Here is a 20,786-nt window from a genome sequence, read left to right as displayed (position 1 = left end):
AAGCTGCTTCTTTGCCAATTTAAGACAGAAGTGGGGCTGTCTATAATAATGTATTATTATACAAAGCTTTGTGTTCTCTACGTTCCAACAAGAAGAGTCAAAGAATGGCATTTGGCACACAGGGGAGACAGAGAAGGTTGATTTCATTCAACCTGTTATGATGAGGAACTGGGGATACAAAGATAAATTAGGCTCAATCCCTGAACTCTAATGTACTTGTAACCTAGCAAGGAAGATAGACCCATAAGAAGTTATAGTCAGTGTACTGCAGTAAATATAACAATATGCTAGGGGAGCACAGAGAATGGGGTTTTAACCCAACATTTTGGGGACTAATCAAGAATGGGTTATTGGAGGAGCTTGGTCTTTGAACTACGAGGAGATAGTCACTATACAAATAAGTTCTGGAAAGACATTTAAAATTCAGAGAAACACAAGAGCAAAGCTTGAAAAGGAAAGGGAAGAGGCAGCATAATGTGTGCAGGAACTTACAGCAGTTTGGACTTGTTAGAACCATAAAATGTAAAACTCAGGGAGTGGCAGGAGGTGAATAAGTGGTAGGTAGGGGAAAGGTCACGGGAGACCAGACTAAGAAGCATGGATTTTACTCTGTAACTTAAGGAACAGAGTAGTGACATGGTTATATTTGAACCTGAGCTAGAGCATTTTGACAGCCAAGAAAACAAGAGGTAGGAAAATTAGTTGGGGGTCGTTTCAGTAATCTAAGTGAGAAATGATGAGGTCCTTAACCAGGGTAATAATAGGTTGGAGAGGAGGAGACAGATTGGACAACTACTCAGGAAGAAAAATCATCAAGACTTGACTGATTGAAGTGAGGATGAAGCAAAAGGGGTTTTGGTTTACGTCCATCTTTCTGGGCTAATGCTGGTGCCATTGCTTGAGACAATGAATACAGAAAAAGGGGCAGGTTCCCCAGGAGGAGATTGTAAGTTTGATTTTAGATATGTTGAGTTTGAGATACCCATGAGGCATTCAAGTGAAGAGCTGTTCAACAGTCATTTAATTTATCACGGGGTCAATCAGAACTGATAGTATAGTATCAAGTTGAGCCACCAATATGTAATTAAAATCACCAGAGTAAATAGTATCAGCTGAGGAGTAATGTAGGGTAAGGCAAGCTATGAACTAAGAATAGAATCCTAAAAGAATTCCAGTGTATCAGGAAAAGAAACAATTAGCAAGGTAGAAGAAGAATGAGAAGAAAACTTTCCAAGTTAGGCATCACAATTTATCCAGGCTAGATTATAGATCTGAATAAACTGAATCCAAATTTTTGCAGTATTAAAAACTTATGGATCTTGGCAGTAATCTCATGGTTGCTAAAACTATCAGAAGAAAGGCTGATGAACAACTTTATAATTCAAGAATTAGCCTAACAACTCTTGAACCTCCTGATCAATCTTAACATCATAAGAGAAAACCAGCCATTCTTTGCCCCTTGATGGAAGTATACAGCAGTACTTATGAGATAGGACTCTCTTAAAAGAAAATCAAACCCGAATCTGAGCAAGCCTCTATATCTAATGATTTGTTTATAAGAAATAGAGAAGATGTTAAGTGACACTATGGATATCCAATAAGCAAAATCCAAAAAATGAGAAATTCTGCAAGATTTTCAGCAATTAATTGTAAAAAAGAAAAAAGTGGAATCCGATATATTAAAAGTTTAAGGGACAGAACAACTACATTCAATGTGTGGATCTTTTTTGAATCCCAGTTTGAACAAACCAACTGTAAAAAAACCATTTGTGAGATAATTGGGGAAATTTGTATATTGGTGGAATATTTGATATTAAGGAATTATTAATCATTGTTCATTTTAAATATAATAACAATATTACTGTGGTTTGCTAAGAGTTCTTTTCTTTTAGAAGCACATGTAGAAGTATTTATGGATGAAATGATATAAGGGAGTTTGCTTCAAAATAATCCAGAGCATGTATGTGTGTATGTGGAGTGAGGGGATGAGATAGAAAGTGTTGATGAGTGTTGAAGCTGGGTGTAGGTACACAGCTTATTATACTATTCTCTCTACTTTCATATATGTTTTAAATTTTCCATAATACAAAGTTTAAAAAAAAAGTTTTCGCCTATCTACCATCTCCAAAGATTTCACTGAAAGTGATTCTAAAAGATCTCTTGGGGTCCTAGAAGATGATTTTTAGGTGATATTTCACTTTGCTGAATTTATTACTCTGATGGTTGTAGTTGGCTGTATCTAACTGGGCTATCCTGTCAGTGGGATTCCTTACAATCCTAGAGTGTGAGGTTTATCACGTGGCTTCAGCATCACAGAAAGCAGTGTCCTTCCTGCCCAGCCTCTACTCTGAGCGTTTACTCCTGTGTACTACAGATGCTGCCAATGGAAACAGTAGCCAAGGAGGGAAGAGCAGTACATCTAGCTCCACTCAAGCCCGCCCAGAGAATTACCCTTTGTCACCAAGACCTAGCTATGCATCAGGAGACCAAGGTATAATAGAGTTTTGAAATAATGCAACTTAATTATGGAAGAATAATTCAGTGCTACAGAGTTTTGAATGATGAATTATCTGACAGTGTACTTTCAAATTTTTCTTAGCTTCTCATACACTGTTTTAAAATATTACGATTGGTGTAAGCAGAAATGATTAAATGTCTTGGTGATTGTACAGAATAAGCACTTACCTAGGAAATAATGCTGAAACCTATGTATAAGGAAGTGTCTTGAAAAACCATGGACATTCCTCTCTATTGTGACCCTGGGCAAATCTGAGCCTTCACCATCTACAAAATGAGTATAACAATATATGTGTCCTACAACCTCACAGGGATGTTGACAGAATGAAATGAAATAATCTGGGGAAAACTGTACATTGTAAAATAGCATACACATGTTAAGTGGTATTGTTAGTGTGACTTTTCCTAATTTTATCTTTACCTCTAGAAGAGTGACTTATGCTTTCTGAGTATAATCAGATTAAAGGTTCTATGTTTCTCTAGCTTCTTTCCTTTCTTCCACTGCTAAGGGTAGGGCTCATCTTTCTTTTTTTTGCCTTCAGCTACCATGTTCACTTCTGGGCCACCCAAGAAACGACACCGGGGATGGTACCCTGGGTCACCTGTCCCCCAACCTGGTTCAGTTGTACCTGTTCCTACAGTTCGCCCTCTTTCAAGAACTGGTAAGATTTCAACAGATGATGGGTTTTAGGTTTTATTGAATTAGCAGAGTATCTCCTACTCTTGTTCTTTCCCTGCACCCTTGAAGATAAATTTCCTTAACCATTGATAGTACCTAATATGTGTCCCCATCACATCTGCCTTCACTAGAAGCACATGTGTTTTCAAAAACAGATCTTAATTGACCATCTGGTTTTGTTTTAGCCATTGTATTGATAGGCCATTCTTTTCTACATAGGGCATGATGCTACCAACCCACCATGCTAAAGCACAAGTGAACTTGCTTTGCCAGCAGTGGTGTTAGATGTGTCCTTTGGTGGTCTGGTTCCTTATGTGACCCATACTTATTTCTGGCCGGGATGGTTCAGTCTGTGACTAGGATCCTGAAAAACCAACTGGTTCTTCTTTAACCTAAGCTGTGGCCATACAGTGCCTATAGTTAGATGTTCAAATGCTCATCTACCTTGCCATACTAAACATAGACACATGTAAATATAACAATTCTAAGACATAGATGTAGTTCTTTTAAAATTTAAGTTTGTTGAAGTAAATAAGTTTCAAGAATACAAAGTGATACAGCTATATACACAAGGAATCATGCCAATATGTTACTGCAGTTACCTATAGGAAGTACTGATTAATGATGAGTTGATCTTCACACTTTTCTATACTTTTAAAATTTTTTTATAATGAGAAGATATTCCTTGATATTCTGCTGGGCAAAGATAAAATACAAAACAGAATCCAAAGACTACCTAGAAGGAAAAACTACCAAAAATGCTAAATAGTAGTTATCTCCAGATAATGTGATAATTATTAAATTTTTTCCTTTTGTTTTTCTCATTTCTCCCATCCAAGTACTAACCAGGCCCGAACCTGCTTAGCTTCCGAGATCAGACGAGATCGGACGCGTTCAGGGTGGTATGGCCGTAGACCTCACTTCTGATTTTATACAATAAGCATGAATTACTTTAATGAAAAAAAAACAACAATAAACTTTTAGACTTCTAAAACTTCCATATTAAAAGTATTAATACCACATTTATTTTAATTGTATTGCCTTTAGCTTTCATGTCTAATCCTTCTTGTCAAACTATTTTTTTCCAGAGTCCCTTCTATCTGCCCCAGTTCCACAGACCCCATTAACTGGAATTTTACAGCCTCGACCCATTCCTGCAGGGGAAACTGTAATTGTTCCTGAAAACCTGCTCAGTAACTCCGGCGTTAGACCAGTAATTCTGATAGGTAAGGCAAAGGAATTTCAAATTGTCTGTGTCAGCTGGAATTTAGAAGTGCTTCTCCATTGCGTTGTTTGTGCATTTATCCGTGTGTTCATGAATATATTTATTTATCCAGTTATTGATTCTTTCAGCTTTTGTTGGTCAGCTCCATGCTATACTAAACGTGTGACTAGAAGTTGGGAATAAGGCAGTCTTTTGGCCCACAAGGAACACTGTGTAGTGAGGGAGTCTGTCATGTAAATGACAATTACAACACTCTATGATACTTGAACTGGTAGAGGTTCTCAACCAAGAACTGCAAGAGCTCAGAGGAGAGGGAGCTTAACTCTGTCTGGAAAGGGTCTGAGAAGACTTCTCGGACGTAATGTTTCAGCTAGGTCCTGAAGGGTAGGCAAGAATGAACAAGACTGGGAAGGGGACTTTTCAGTTAAAGGGAGACAAACCACAGAGAAAAGAAACAAGCTGAACCAGCTAATAGATCCCATGCAGGACAACCAAGAGCTCCCAGAGTTGTAGATTTGGATCATGGGAAAGCATCTGTGAATCAGTATCTTTAAGGAGTCTGAGTCTTTCCAAGCTGTCTATAAGTGGAGGCATAGACATTTAGGGGTCCCTAGATTCTAAGACCAACTTAGTGCCTTTCACACCCACTCAAGAGTCTTCTCGTTTGGGGGCTAGCCTAGACCAGAAGGAGACTGCCTACTTTACCTTTGGGACTTAACAGATAGGGTAGTTAATCCCCATCACGCATTTAGGGTATGTCTACGTGAAGTGCTATCCGTTCCTTGCCAGCTGGCTTGAGCCTACTGGCGTGAATGGTTTTATTTCAAGTCCTGTACTTTATCACACTTCCCTATCCACTGATCCTAGACCCTTAGCCACTGGGGGAAATCCCAGTTATTTAAATTCCATATATCAGTAAGTTCTTACTGAGCTTTTGAGTTGCATGCATAGTGTTATTAAGCCTTGGGGACCCTTTGGTGTCTGCCTTTTAGAAAAAGTCACAGAGGGACTGTCCTTCCAACTACACCACCAAAACAGGATATATATTTTAACATGTTTTTGTCCTATCTACTTCTAAGATAATTTGAGACTGTTTATTGACATTAGAAGGAGAACATAAAAGTAGCTAGGATAGCAAAAGGAGAGGACCCTCCAATGACCAGCGAATGGTGGAATATTGTTGTTGATCAGTGAATTAAAATTTTTTCAAGGAAAGCCTCCATAAGTGACACAGGTTATCATAGTTTGTTTCTTTTCTGACTTATCTGAAAAGAAACTTGATCAGGAATTTTATGGGAAAGTATTTTATCCTTGCTATTTTACAAAAGATACAGAGATATTTTGCAAATTCTCATCAATCCTTTATGGCAGATATTAACATCTCCTTTCTGTGGGAAACAGGGATAGTATAATTTTTTTAGTATTTTGCTTCCTATTCATCTGGTTTAATGTAAGGATAGGATTAGGAGCATCTGAGTGAATTCCCTAGGATTGATATACTTGAGTGATTTGTGTGGTAGTCATTTCAGAGAGTACGGGACTTTGTTAAGCATTTTTGATCCTAGTTGAGCCAGTGTATCTGATTGGATCTCAGAGTGATTGAACTTGATTGACCTGCTTCTGTTGGGGCAGGCTATGGCACTTTACCCTATTTCTATGGAAATGTTGGTGACATTGTTGTGAGCCCTCTGCTGGTGAATTGCTACAAGATTCCACAGTTGGAAAACAAAGATATGGAACAATTAGGGTTGACTGGCAGCCAACTCCTGAGTGTGGAAAACATGATTCTTCTGACAATACAGTATCTTGTGCGGCTGGGTAAGTTATTTTCAAGAATCACTTGATGTTGAAAATTTTTATTCTTTTTTGTGACATTCTCCACTTTCTCGCATTCTGCCTATCTCTTATTTCCCTCTTTCACTTCTAACAATCTTTTTCTTCAGTTCTCTGTGACTTTCCCTTTCCTCTCCTCCATTCCTTTTCTATTCATTTTACCCCCTTTCCACCACTTGCCTATTTCCTTTTTCTTTCTTCCCCATTTCTCTCAGATGTAGCATCCCCTGGTCTTCGCTTTGCTTGAGTCCTAGGAGAGGTAAATTGCTCCACCTAGTGTTCAGTCTCATGATGAATCTGAAGTCTCCAAAGTATTTAATGACAGAACCCCAAAGGGCTGAGGCATGAGCCACCCCTCCTTGGCCAAATGACCTTTCTGAAAGTGCAGCTAACATCTGGAATGCAAATGTAGCCATTGAAAATTATTTTTCAGTTTTCCATTTAGTCTTTTTATCTTGTTTATCCACTATTCCTACACCCATTTTTTTTATTCTTTAGCTATACCTCTTTGATGTAGTCCCATAATGCTTTTTTCCTTCTTTGAGGTAGTAACTAGACCTCCTTAGAAGGCTCTCTAGGCTTTCGGGTAAGGGGGATACATAGGTCATGAACCCTTCACTTCCTCTATTTGATAATTCCTCTGAGCCCCACAGTGGGTGTATGCAGGTGCTTTGACAATACTATAGTGATTCAGCATCATTTACATTGCAATGTCCTTTATTTTGCAAACTGCAGTAGGCCATCTAACATGCAGCCTAATTATATACTCACACTAGGACTTCAAGGCACTGATTTACTTAGGAAGGTGTTCAAGGTGTAAAATTACATCTAAAAATTTTTATCTGCACTTTTGTGAATTATTTCATATTTTAAAATATTTTTGTGTTGAATAATAAACACTGGGCTCAACGGTGTTAAAAGAAAAAGAAAGCTTCAGCAGGCCAGATTTGGTCTTTGGGGTATCAGCTAGCATTCCTGACTGCAACTCTTGGTGCCCGGAGATCTCAAAGACCTGCTTTGACCTGGGATCTGCTTTGACACAGGCTTTTGAAACTTGCAAGGCTTCAGATATCTCATGAGCCACTTTCATGATAAACCTAGGATTTGTAAATCATGCTTATTAGTGGGTAATAAAATTATAAAAACCACCTATGTCTGCAGCCCATTTGATGTCATAATTTTAATTTGTATGTACAGACTTTTGACTGTATTCCAAGATTAAAATGAGCTTTAGATATATCCAGAATCAGTAAAACAAGGACAAATAGAATAATGCTATTTTAACAAAGCAAGGCATTCAGGATAGCATTTTTTTTTCGGTCTTAATAATAGTTAAAAAATTGAAGTTAACCAAATGAACTAAATGGTCAAAACCAAAATGTCTTCCCTTAAATAACTAAAAGCTCCTACCTTTAAAAAATAGGAAAATTTTCATTCAATTACATAAAACTCTTCTTCACCCTGCAGGATCAGTTCTCTCTAGCTTTTACTTACAGCCAATTAACTATATCTTTTAATGTGCAAGATGAATAACAATTTCTTCTTTTTTTTTTTAATCTAAATTGTGTATGTTGGGACATTGCTTCTTCTCAACAACTAACTCATCTGGAGTCACTGAAAAATATTTTTGCTTTCCGAAGTTTTGAAAAAGGGAGCAATAATATTTTCACATATGCTGTAGATTATAGATAGACATTTTGAAAAGTAAATCCAAATTTCTAAAAGCAAATCTAAAAATTTGATGGTTCAGTTACTTGGAGGTAATAAGAAGAAAAGCAAGATTCTTCCGAAGGAGCAGGCCTTTCCGCTACAGTCACTTTTTTAAAAAATCTCTGTTATTTCACAATCTGAAAATCGTTTGAAGTAGATAGTGAAATCAGCAAATCCAGAGATTCTGGATGGCTGAGTCTGTTGGAACCTTGTCTTTTCCTATTAAAGTAGTTCTATCTGAAAAGCCATCAGAACTGATGCCTGAGCTAAGCTGAGTTACTGGAGATCAGCACTTGAAGGAACAAATTCTATTATTAAATTTGTGAAAAGTAGAGGAAAGGCTCCTGCAATTTAGCTATAAAGGCTGAGGATGAAATAATAGCAGGTGATTGGAAGCAAGGCATTTTAATTTAAGAAGTCTCTTACCTCATGAAACTTTGATACATTTTTCCATTTCTCAATTCCTAGTAGTAATCCAGTCAAAACTCTATAAAAATGAGTTTTAAGGCCATGGAGAATGCTATGAACATGTTTAATGATTTTATTTTCCCAGAATGCCTTAATATTTGGATTTAATTATGCTGCCTAATTGAACATGTTAATCACAGTTTGGAGTGAGTCTTATGGACACACCTATTAACCAGGCCTCTGAGCCTTCAGGGTGTCTATGAGCGGCAGTAGGGAAATTGGAGACAGTTTAAGCCGTCATTTCTCTGGTATACTATAATCAACTTTACACTGCACTCTTTTTTCATTATATTCATAGGTATTATGTAAAAACACTTTCATGTATTGCCTCCATACCTAATTTTGAGGATACTGTCCACAGGAAAATAAAGTTTAATTCTTTTCACTCTCAATTTATATTTAGACAGATTCTCACTTTCTCCAGCTAGAGTATGCTGTCATCATCTAGTTATTCCCCAGGTTTCACTCCTTTCACAGTCAATGCAAACCTCTCCACTTTGAGCTCACTACCAAGTGTGTACCTAGTGACCACTAACCATGATGCTAATTTGATAAAGTAAATAAAGATTAGGTGATAAGAAGGCATCCACGTCCCCCTAGAAACTGATTGTGGAGGACAAAGGAAACATAAGCACAATGTCAGCGTTGCAGTTTTGTGGCCCTCTTTCCATGTATAGAAGAGAGAAATCTGTCTGTCAGGATTTCATCCTTCTACCTTCCTCTGGCCTCCAGCCAATCCTAGAGAAACTTTTTTCTCCAATTAAAATTGTTTATTTTTAAAATGTGTAATATTTTATTTAATTTTTCTACCCTAAACGTATTACTAAACCTTCATTTTCTTACTTTCCCAGAGAAGATGGAAAGGTACAGGTAGGCCACTTCAACCCTTGACTCACTCACATTGCCTCCTTCCCCTACAGAAATCCAGTCCCTTATCCCTGTATTTTTTCACAAGGACTGTTAGCCCTGAGTTCTGAGACCATTGCCTGATCTCACAGACTCTTAAGGCAGACTCTTTTGAGCTCGGCGTGTCAGCATTCTGAAAAACCCTAACTTAACTCTGGTGCCGTGTCACATATAGAAATTTTTTGATATTTACAACCATAGTAAAACAAAGACTTATATTTTTGATATTTATTTTATATATTTAAATGCCATTTAACAAAGAAAAATCAACCAAAAAAAATGAGTACGCGTGTCATAGGTTCGCCATCACTGCTCTAAGGAATCTGTATCTGTTTACTAGAGCCTGAGTTTCAAACCTCTACACAGAAAAAAGAAGAAAGAAAAAAAAAAAGACTGAATAGCAGAAGTGAGCGTGGTCTCATTGGTTTTAATTTAAACTAAATGTAGGAATTCATTTGTGTCATTTGGATGCCAAACATTGACTTGTTTATTTTGTCCTAAAGTCTGGTTGAGTTTCTAAAGAGAATAAGAGAAACAGAATCCCCCTAATTCCTGAGGCCACAGGTCACCCGTAGAAGCTTAGCCACAACCATGGTGGTGGAAAAGGCTACATGCCATAGTTAGCAACCCAGAATACTGAGGAATAACTAGGTGATGAGAGCATTCTCTATCTGAGGAAAGGGTGAGGCCGCCTAAATGTAAATTGGGAGTGAAAAGAATCAAACTTTATTTTCCTGTGGACAGTATTCTCAAAATTTGGTATAGAGGCAATACATGAAAGTGTTTTTTTACATAATACCTATGAATACAATGAGAAAGTAGTGAAACCTAAGGTTGATTATAGTATATCAATAGGTTAGCTTCTTACTTCATTAGTCATTAACCATTTACATAATGCCAACTTTCATAGGTTAGGCAATATACCACTTTCAGTGACTATCTCCTAAGGTGTACAATAGAATTAATACTATGTCTGAGTACAACCTCTTTTAAAGATATCAAGATTAGAATAAAGGAGAACAAAACCCTGCATTAAAAAAAAATATTGAGGTAGCCCATCCAATGTGGTTGAGCATCCATCCATGAACCAGGAAGTCATGGGTCGATTCCTTGTCAGGGCACCTGCCTGGGTTGAGGGCTCCGATCCCCAGTAGGGGGCGTGCAGGAGGCAGCCTGTCGATGATTCTCTCTCATCATTGATGTTTCTATCTCTCTCTCCCTCACCCTTTCTCTCCCTGAAATCAATAAAACGTATAAAAAATATTGAGGCAGGCAGAGAAGAGAGATGGTAATTTCACAATGGAAAATGGTTGGCAGGGGTTCTATTCTTATGGCCACTACAGGAAAAAGCTTATTTGACAGTTGGAGTGGGTATGGTGGGCTTAAAGGATTGCACGTTCATGTCTGTCTGTCTTTTCTAGCTGTGATTTTTTTTTTAAAAAAAATGCTAATTCTCTTCAATTTAGGTCCTGATCAGATACCTCTCAGGGAAGAATTTGAACAAATTATGCTGAAAGCTATGCAGGAATTTACTCTGAGAGAGCGAGCCCTGCAGATGGGTGCTCAGTGTACACCTGTGTCGCCAGGCCAACTCCCCTGGCTGGCTAGATTAATTGCCAGCGTATCTCAAGACTTGGTTCATGTGATTGTGACCCCGAACTCTTTGGCAGAGGGCATTTCAGAGACATTGAGGACTCTCAGTGAAATGAGACACTACCAAAGGCTACCAGATTATGTGGTGGCAATTTGTGCATCGAAAATCAGAGGAAATGAATTTTGTGTGGTAGTATTAGGTGAGTAATTTTTTTGTTGTGATTTTTTTATTTTAACCCACTCATTCAATCATCTGTCCATTTGAAAAATAGCTATTGGACATTTCAGGCATTCATGCAATTAATCTCTGATTAAGTGCTCCCACTGGGGTTCTTCCTCCTAATTTTAACTCTCCTTTACTCAGATCAGATTTTTGTAGGCCTTAGTTTGGCTGGTGTCCCTGTCAGCTGGTTGTGGGGGCATTATTTCAAAGCATACCCGCGTAACAGATAGCCTTGTCTCATGTAACTTCTCTTCTTAAAAAGTTTTGGAAATGTTATCACTCTAGCATGTGATAATGCCATGCCACAGGTGGCCTAAGTCAGTGAATCAGATTTGCCAGGAACTTAGCTCATGTATTCACCTCCTCACTGAAGAGGATATTTAATATTGTAATGTTGACTCTCGGTAAATGGTTCAGAAAGTTGGTACATTACAAAATGTGTTTTTGTTTCTTATGCTGCTTTTCTATCAGGTACCATCCTGAGTGGCCATTTGGACTAAATTTTGCTTTTCTTCTCTAGTGAGTGGCTCTCAGCTCTTTCTGCCAAAGAGACCAAGCCCCCTCACTTTGACAAAACCTGCCTCCCCATCTCTCCATGATATATGTCTCTTTCAGAAAGTGTAATACATTAAGATTTTTTGTTTTTATTTTTAAAATCAACTTAGCAACATAAGTTTATATTTTAAGACAGATGTTCATCAGAACCATGTAAACACAATTTTTAAAGGTTTTTCCTCCCTAGTCTTTAAACACAGGTCTGGTATGTTTTCACAGTTAGAAACATAAGAAATGTCATTTTTTTTCTCTTTATCACCTAACATCATATTATAAACATTTTATGTTTAGAATTGTCATTTCAAACGCTGTGTAATTTTCCATCTTTTGATGTGCCGAAATTTCTTTAACCAAGTCCCTATCATCATATGCTTTAGTTGTTGCCAGTTTTCGCTATTATAAATCATGTCCCAGGGAACATTTGTTCACTGGCACATCATCTTCGCTCTCTCTGTTCTGCAGGTCAGCATCAGTCCAGAGCTCTGGCAGAGAGCATGCTCACCACAAGTGAGTTTCTAAAAGAAATAAGTTATGAGCTCATCACAGGAAAGGTCAGTTTCCTGGCATCGCATTTCAAAACCACATCATTAGGTGAGTGGTCGTAGGATTCAGCAACATCACCAACCCTGGCTGTGTGATTTTCTGAATTTAAATCTTAGCCTGTCGAGGAGATAAGTGTAGGACTTAAGCTTGCCGGCTGAGCTCCCTTCATCCGACCTCCATTTGGAATGGTTTTTCCTCAGTATTCTGTGCCTGGCGGGGGTTCGGGGGTACCAGAATGGGAGGCCTCAGCTCAGCCACCGCTTTGCTGTCTGACCTTGAGCGACAATTTCTCTCTCCAGATCTCGGGTTTTTAATGTCAAGTGGAGATAGCATGATCCCATCCTGCCTGCTTTTAGTATTATGGAGGTCCAGAGAGATAGAGCATGTGAAAGCGTACAAACTATAAGCATGATATAAAGGAGGGTGGCTCTGGCTAAGGAGACGCTGCTGCAGGGTTGGCCAAGTGTAACCTCGGATGTAAAAAGCTGGCTGCCTGACCACCTCGATGAGAACCCAGCTTAACTGCCTTACTTGGAACCTGGTGAAAACACATCATTCCTTGCAATCTTCTTATCTCCGCTTTATTTTGTAATAGGCGATGACCTCGACAAGCTGCTAGAAAAAATGCAACAAAGAAGAGGAGACAGTGTTGTTACCCCTTTCAATGGTGACCTCCATGAATATGTGTCACCTCAGGAGGCTGCTGCTATGATTCCCGCGCAAAACCTGGGTAATGTCACCTTGGACCAAAAGCAGGAATCAGCCCTCAGGCCCGACGTTATAGAGACTAAGTCCTGAGGGTTTTGAGGTCTCGTCTTCACATCACAGACTGTACCAGGCTTTTCATCATTAACTACATGATAAATCTGGCTTGGGTTAAAAATGCCTTTCCGAGTGGTCTGGATCAAACACCTTGTTCTTAGTAAATATGTCCTAGAATTTAAATCAGAGCCAAACACTTTATTTTAAGCATTATCTCCTTTTTCCTGGAAAGATGCCTGGGTCCTTGGTGTACTTTCCTTAGCTCCACCAGCTGTGCCCAGAGAGCTGTCGGTGTGCAGAGGCCTTCAAAGAACTGCTTGAAAGCGTCTAGACCGCAGTCTGTGCAGGGCTGGCTCTCCACCACCTTCGTTTACTCTCTGACATGTAAGACACATAATCAGGGATCACGAGGCCTTCCCGGCAGATGCAGCAGCGATAGCAAAACATCACCTGCCTTATCACAAACTCCCTGGACACAAAGGGGAATGGTGGGACCGGGGGTGAGGAGTTCATTAGATTGGATTCCTTCCGGTTCAGATTCTTTCCCACAATTGGCCGTGTGGTAGGGACATCATAGGAAAGGATGGGGGGGGGGGAAATAACGGGAGAAAACATAGATATAAAACAGATCCACATAAGCTGCTGCTGACAGCCTTTTGACCTCCACTTGATAGGTCTGCATCGTGTAGATATTAGGATCGCCACAGCAGTGAAAGTAGCATGGCTTAGCATCAGTTCAGCCATAAGAACAATGCAAATACAGGCAATACAATTTTTTTTTTACTTCTAGACATTATTTGATAATCAGGTGATCATTGAGATGATCTAAAATGTATTTATACTGTTTTGAATTACTAACAAAGTTAGAATTTATAAATTCTCAGAGAACTTACAAATTCCCACATACATATCCTTGATTCTCTGTTTAAGAAACATTGCTTAAAGATATTGGTAGGTTTCTTCAAACTTCAAATTTGCTAAGTTAAATTTTACAAAGTTATCCCATTACCTAGGGAAGTCCCCACCCATTTAATCTGTGAAATGAAGGGGGGGGGGGAATGACCTAGTGATCAGAAGACAGACTTACTTTGATTGGTAATCTCTGTGGGTCAGAAACTTTTGGGGCTACTATTAAAAGTGGCAGCTATGAGCTTTTTTAGTGGGTTCTCTCAGCCAGTAGGAGACCCGCCCACCTGTATAAACCTGCACTCACTGTCAGGATTCTGTGGTGGCTGAGGTATCAGGAAGGACTACCATCTTTATGTTGGCCGTGTTGCAGTTTGATTTTAGAGAGTATTAATTAGCACCGGTTAATTGGGCCATTGTGTGTGCCAGTGAGACTTCCACATGTGTTTCTGATAAAAAGCAGCCTTTTCAAGAAATATTGGATGTTGCCTGCTCAGGCATTTAGCTGACTAAGCCTGTCTCATTGTGTCCATGCATGCATGCACATGTAAGAGAGATTGATTGCTTGGTTATAACTTGTAATAAAAAGCTACTGACATACTTAGAGTATCTGGGCAATGTTTTTCTAATGTGTCACCAATTGAGTGGCCAGCTGGCTGTGTCATGAGTCTCTTCAGATAGTACAGGTGTCAGCACTGGAGTTGACCACAATCACCTAGATCTGCCAGGTCACAAGCACTGGCAAAGTTAAGTGTGAAAAAGGTGAAGGTGGTGTCTTCGTGACCTATGTTAGGCAGTCACTGGGAAGAGTATTTTAAATCATGTTGCAATGGGCTTGCTGGAGAAGAAATGTTTACTGCGGTGCCACCCAGAAAAGCTCAGAGGAACTCGGCATTATTGTGGTTAGGACATTGCCTCCTTCGCTGAACGAAGGCACCTGACCTGAGCTGGTATTCCTAAAGAAAACTGGAAACTCTTTCCTCCCCTTTCCAGAGATAAGTCCTGGCTCCAGCTGAGAGAATGTGGTCTGTACCCCCCTTCCTCCCCATTTCTGGGTGGGGGAAGAGTGCTGAGTTAGTGATTTATGAGACAATTGATTTTAAAATAATACATTTGTAAAATTGCCACATCCACTCTTGAACATATCCTTTCAACCAAGTTTTCAGGGAAAATAGACAAATCTATTAAATGCAATAGAGAGTAAAAGTAGAAAGTGAGAGCTCTTGGTGATAGAGCATTATTTTACTGTGTGTGTGTGTGTGTGTGTGTGTTCTATGTCCCCATTATGGATTCACAGTGGCCATCACAGAAGTGAATTAATCTTCTTCCTATAACTTTTTTTTATTTTAGATATAGATAATGAAACCTTCCAAATTTATCAACCACAGCTTACAGTTGCCAGAAAGCTCTTATCCCAGGTGTGTGCTATAGCAGACAGTGGCAGCCAGAGCCTGGACCTCGGCCACTTCAGCAAAGTGGACTTCATCATCATTGTCCCACGATCAGAGGTTCTGGTGCAGCAAACTCTTCAACGGATTCGACAATCAGGTAAGACTGAACTTTCAAAGAGGACCCTACCTAGATTCAGCCGTACATTTCCTCTATCTCTTTACTTAATCCAGATGTTTATAGGACAATTCCATCCTTTTTTACAGTAATTCTTACTTAAATTTATCTGTAAATTTTCCCTCAAAGTATTCTGGCCTTTTCCCTCCTTGGTCAAGGGTAAATTGAAGTACATGTTTTCCTGATACTGTGAAGTCCATGGTGGCATCAATGGACTAGATACTGGTCACTCATTTGTGAAGAGAAGTGTTCTCAAGGCAAGGATAGCCTTGCATGGGATGATGGGGTCCATGCCTCCTGAACTCCTTCTATGGCTTGGATAGGCCGTATACCCCTCAGTGGATTCTTAGCAATTTAGCACACTACCAGCACAGTTTCAACCCAGAGAGCAAAACACCATCCTCCATGTCAATAATGAGAAGCCTCAATGAAAAAATAGTTGGAATTTTTCCTAATGACTTTAAGGGAGTAAGTACAGAGGAAAATTATTTTCCCAGATAATATGAAAAGGCAGAGAGCAAAAATCTAGAAATCTGTGGTAATATCTCTTTTAACCATAAAATTTGCTTAAAATGATAAGAAGCAGTAAAGAATTTAGAAAATTCTTGCCTTTGTAAACTCAGTGTGAACAGGAAATTATAAATGTCAAGTTGCTTCTGAGTACCTTAGCTGGGGGCAACACACACACACACACACCCGATTTTAGCTGGAGGGTACATCTTTGCCACAGTAAAAAATATTTTTTTTCCCAACATATTGAAAACAGGTAGGAGGCAGAAGAATTTAGAGGAGCTTAAAGTGTAGGTTGTATGTTTTGTGGCCTATCACACAGTTGCTCCTTAGACGTTAGTGTAGCTACAGATCACCTGGGCATCTTGTTAAAATGCAGATTCCCCCTCAGTGGGTCTGGGTGGACTCCAGATTCCGCTTTTTAACAAGCTCCCAGGAAATGCCAGTGCTGCTGGTCTGAGGACCACACTTTGAGTAGCACAGCTCTGTAGGAAATCTTTTGTTAGTTCCATGGGCCAAATGAGCTGACAGTCGATTTTTCCCTCTATAACTGACACATGTAAAGTCCATGCCTTCTGGAGGCCTCTAAAATTCTGAATGTCAAGTTACAAAATGACCTGCTGCCCTGTTACAAAACCTGTTGGATTGACTTATAGGTGATTAGCCAGAGAAGATCAAACACCTTCTCTTATAGCTCTCCCAGAAACCAGAGTGAGTTCTAGGCTCCCTCAGCTACTGGCCATTTCTGCATTTTCTTTCTGCCCCCCTCCATTGAGGGAAATGCATGGACTTCAGTCACACTACATAAGCATTGACCAGATGCTTTACTTCTTATGGATTTTCCACTTCCATAACATGGAGGGAGTGCCTTCTCTTGTAGGTATTGTACTTGCACCAATTGGCATCTGTGGCCTTCCTGAGTCTGTGATCTGATATCCCAAATCGTGCTTGAGCAAACTCATCGCACCTGTTTCAAGTGGTGAGCTCATCCCTGGTCAGCAGTTGTGCTCTCTGTGAGCCTTTTCCTGAAATGACCTCTTGATGACCTGTGCTTTCACCTCTCTGATAAATGCAAGACTCTAAATAAAACTGTGCAGTTTTGACAGATGAAGAAATTATATAGGTCCTTCCTTTTCCCTTTTCAATGCCTTCAGATTTTTCCAAAGTGAGTATTTTAAGATTATCTTTCTCAGAAAGGCACTGGAATTTGACAGTTACCTAAGCTTGGAATTCAGAAAAATCAATGTTATGCACAGATTTGAAAAATTCAAGGCAAAACATATTTTAAAAAGTATTCAAGTTTGACGTTAGCATACATACTGAAATTTTTGCTGCCAAAACAATCACTTCTATATGTTTTTAAATGACTGTATTCATTTTTATTATAGAGAAACATAGTAGTAATAGTATTCTTTTTTTAAAGCTCTATCCACTGAGCCAAACTGGCTAGGGCAGTAGTAGTATTCTTTATTTTGAAAAATAAAAAGCAAGTAGGAACATTTACACGTTTATAACCCCACCTTTCAAGAATAACCACTTGTTAAAATTTAGGTGTTCACAAATGACTCAGTCGCTGGTGTTCCAGGCTTTCTTCTCTGCATGTGTCTGTTTTTTAGCTGACATAATAGTTCACACATTTCCCCATGTCATTAAAAGCTTTTGTAAGCATCATTCTTTTTTTAAAATATATTTTTATTAATTTCAGAGAGGAAGAGAGAGATAGAAACATCAATGATGAGAGAGAATCATTGATCGGCTGCCTCGCTTATGCCTCACACTGGGGATTGAGCCCACAACCCGGGCATGTGCCCTGATCAGGAATTGAACCGTGACCTCCTGGTTCATAGGTCGATGCCACACTGGCCGGGCTGTAAGTATCATTCTTAATGAATGTATAATATTCCACATCACACCATACATAATACACCAAAATTTATTTGCTTTGATATTTTATTACCTTCATATTCTTGGAATACACAACAATTGATAAGAGGAACAGGAAGGACCATAAGGATGTTAAGATGTAAAGAGAAATTATCTAGAGCAGAGTAAATAGTTAGCAAGAGTTTATTCACTAAAACAACTCTTTAAAAAATCACAGATACAAACATAGAAAGGATTCTCAAGAAATCACCTGACTCAGTTTCCTCAAGTGTTGCCATGTGACTCAAGGAGAGCTTCAGTTGCCTAAGTTCACAGAGGGTAGTGGCTAACGTGGTGCCTCTCTGGGGCCTGGCAGCAGTAAGTGCTCAACTAATGCTTGAATGGAGATGAGAGTGAGGAAGAGGAGGGACAGGCAGGGGGAGAAGCAATGTTCAAGTGCTCCGCTTTCTGGTTCCATTTGCCTTTCCCTAAAGGAAGCATTTCAGCAGCCAACCTGCCAGGAAAAGCACAAGGCAGGGAGAGGCAGCCAGGGCACGCAGAAAGGCCACGTCCTTGGCAGCCCTTGTGTGGCTGGAAGAAAAAGGTGAAAATAGAAACCATCACGTTGCTGCAGACCCAGCACTAAGGCAAAGCACTTGATACCTCAACTACATTCTAATTCAGGAAGGGAGGCAGGGAGGAAAAGAAAATGTTATGGAAAGAATTTAAGGAATTAAAGAAGAAATGAAATGTGTTAAAAAAAAAATTTGTAAGTTTGCCCAAAATGGACTTATAACTGCTGGAGTGATCAGTACAGAAGTAGCAGTTCCATTTTATAAAATTGGATGTTGTGACATAATTCTTCTAATTCAGGAGACCCTGCATTCTATAAATTAAGTATCCATGCATTAAAAATGCAGGCACTTTCGATTCAAGGTGGGTGGGATGAAAACAGGGAGTATTAGTGACTGTTCACACTTTCCTCCATCCTGCTTTTAAAATGGTGTAGGTGGGAGCCCCAGTGAATGGGAGTCGAGGGCAGTATGCAGACATGGAAGCTTTATCAGTTCAGGGGAATGATGCCAATTTGACACCTCATCACATGCCTGACTATAAAAGAACCAGAGAGACATTTTTATCTGCTGAGAGGTAGATACATTATTCTATCCAAATGGATATAAAGAAATTTCAAGGTGGTAGTAGAGGTTAGAAGGGGAAGTGAAAAAATAGATGAAGGCATTTTCACATTCTAAAGTACATTTTCCTGGTCTCATTAACCTTATACCTCCTTGTCAGTCACCTAAAGTTTAAGCAGAAGAAAGGCAATATTTATTGGGAAGGGACAGAGGCGAGAGGGAGGGAGAAGGTACTAGGAAATCACTCTGTACAGAGGTGGAATCGGGAAACACCTGAGATTCCTTTGTACAAATATTGCTGAACAGGTACCTAAGTTAGCATTCTTAAAGTCAGTTTCCAAATAAGTAGTTAGCCCAGTGCCCACGCCTGGTGTATAGAAGATGGCATCTGGCTCACAGTCTTCTCTGCCTCCCAACCTGCCTTCATCCGGAGGTACTTTCTTTTTTTTTTTTTTTTAATATATTTTATTGATTTTTTACAGAGAGGAAGGGAGAGAGATAGAGAGTTAGAAACATCGATGAGAGAGAAACATCGACCAGCTGCCTCCTGCACATCTCCCACTGGGGATATGCCCGCAACCAAGGTACATGCCCCTTGACCGGAATTGAACCCGGAACCTTTCAGTCTGCAGGCCGACGCTCTCTCCACCGAGCCAAACCGGTTTCGGCCGGAGGTACTTTCTTTTTTTTTTTTTTTTTTTTTTTTTTAGTTCAGATAATAGATTTATTTTGCTTTTGTTGAGTGTAGACAAAATGCAAGCTTAAATGAGCTCTGCAGGTTATCCTCCTATATGTCTTTTAATTTCTCAATTGGAAAAAAAGAGTTTGTATCCTTGCATATTTTGCTGAGAAACCATGTAAATACTGTAATATTCATGGTCAACTCCAGGCAAAATATTTCAAGATGACAAAGCTTATCTTGGATGCTTTCTCAGCTCTCGTTTCTGTATTGGTGCCCTTCATTCTCTCTTTCCCTTCTTCTTTCCTACCCTGAACTTTCCTTCTCCCCACATTTCCAGAATCTGATTCTGCTCTTTAGCTACCCACAACCAGTCTACAAAACACCCCGCATGCTTTTCCTCTCAAGTCTTCCCAAGATCCGGAGGTACTTTCTATCCAGGTGGACAACTAGTCAATATCCTAGTTTCTCAGCACCGTACATTCCTCATCCTCAAACACCTTTACCTGCACTCCTCCTCAGTTACCTGCTCTCTAGTCATATTCAGACCCTGCTGGATTCTGGAATCCTTAATTCTAATATCCCCAATGTCAGACCACAGACTCCTTTTCTGCATACACCGTGGAGGGGAAAAAATCAACCTTTCCGATTGGTGCCATCATAGACTCTTTTTTGGTTCTTTGGTTGGCTCTCTCTCCCATTCTCCACAGTGGCTATTGCAGACTCTGTCACTCAAAACTTCCAACTTAAACTTTCTCCTTTAGCAAATGATCAAGCCACCAACTTCTCTTCTCCCCCACCCCCAATAGAAGAAAACTTCAGGTAACTGTATATACATCCATCTTTGCCCCTTCCCTCTTGACCAGTGAAAGAGCCGTCTTCCTCGGTTTCAGCCTGATTCTCCCACCTTGTAAATGCCACTTCTCCTCGTGGCACTCACACTATTATTTCTCTTCTCATTACCACCTCCACCTTCTTTCTCCCCTGGGGCTCATCCCATCCATTTAAACCTGCCTCACTCTCTGGAAGACAAAACAAGCTTCTGTTAATCCTACCTAACTCTCCCGCTCATCCTTCACTAGTTAACTGCCAACCTTATTAACTCGCCTGTT

The 20,786-nt window shown here is 39.6% G+C and overlaps 1 protein-coding gene across 1 annotated transcript in view; it reads left to right on the top strand.

Moving 5' to 3' along the window:
* GREB1L (GREB1 like retinoic acid receptor coactivator) overlaps positions 1-20,786 on the top strand; it is a 129,568-nt gene that overhangs the window by 61,236 nt on the left and 47,546 nt on the right. The window contains exons 9-16 of the mRNA XM_070420533.1: positions 2,375-2,491; positions 3,060-3,179; positions 4,285-4,422; positions 6,054-6,239; positions 10,805-11,131; positions 12,172-12,300; positions 12,848-12,982; positions 15,271-15,468. Coding sequence (XP_070276634.1) covers positions 2,375-2,491; positions 3,060-3,179; positions 4,285-4,422; positions 6,054-6,239; positions 10,805-11,131; positions 12,172-12,300; positions 12,848-12,982; positions 15,271-15,468 — 1,350 coding nt within the window. The remainder of the gene's footprint in view (positions 1-2,374; positions 2,492-3,059; positions 3,180-4,284; positions 4,423-6,053; positions 6,240-10,804; positions 11,132-12,171; positions 12,301-12,847; positions 12,983-15,270; positions 15,469-20,786) is intronic.

The sequence above is a fragment of the Myotis yumanensis genome, unplaced genomic scaffold (assembly GCF_028538775.1).
Source record: "Myotis yumanensis isolate MYYU_CA2020_CCGP unplaced genomic scaffold, mMyoYum1.0.hap1 SCAF_7, whole genome shotgun sequence".
NCBI lineage: Eukaryota > Metazoa > Chordata > Mammalia > Chiroptera > Vespertilionidae > Myotis > Myotis yumanensis.
Note: the sequence above shows the minus strand (reverse complement) of the source record. Positions and strands in the feature narration are given on the sequence as shown.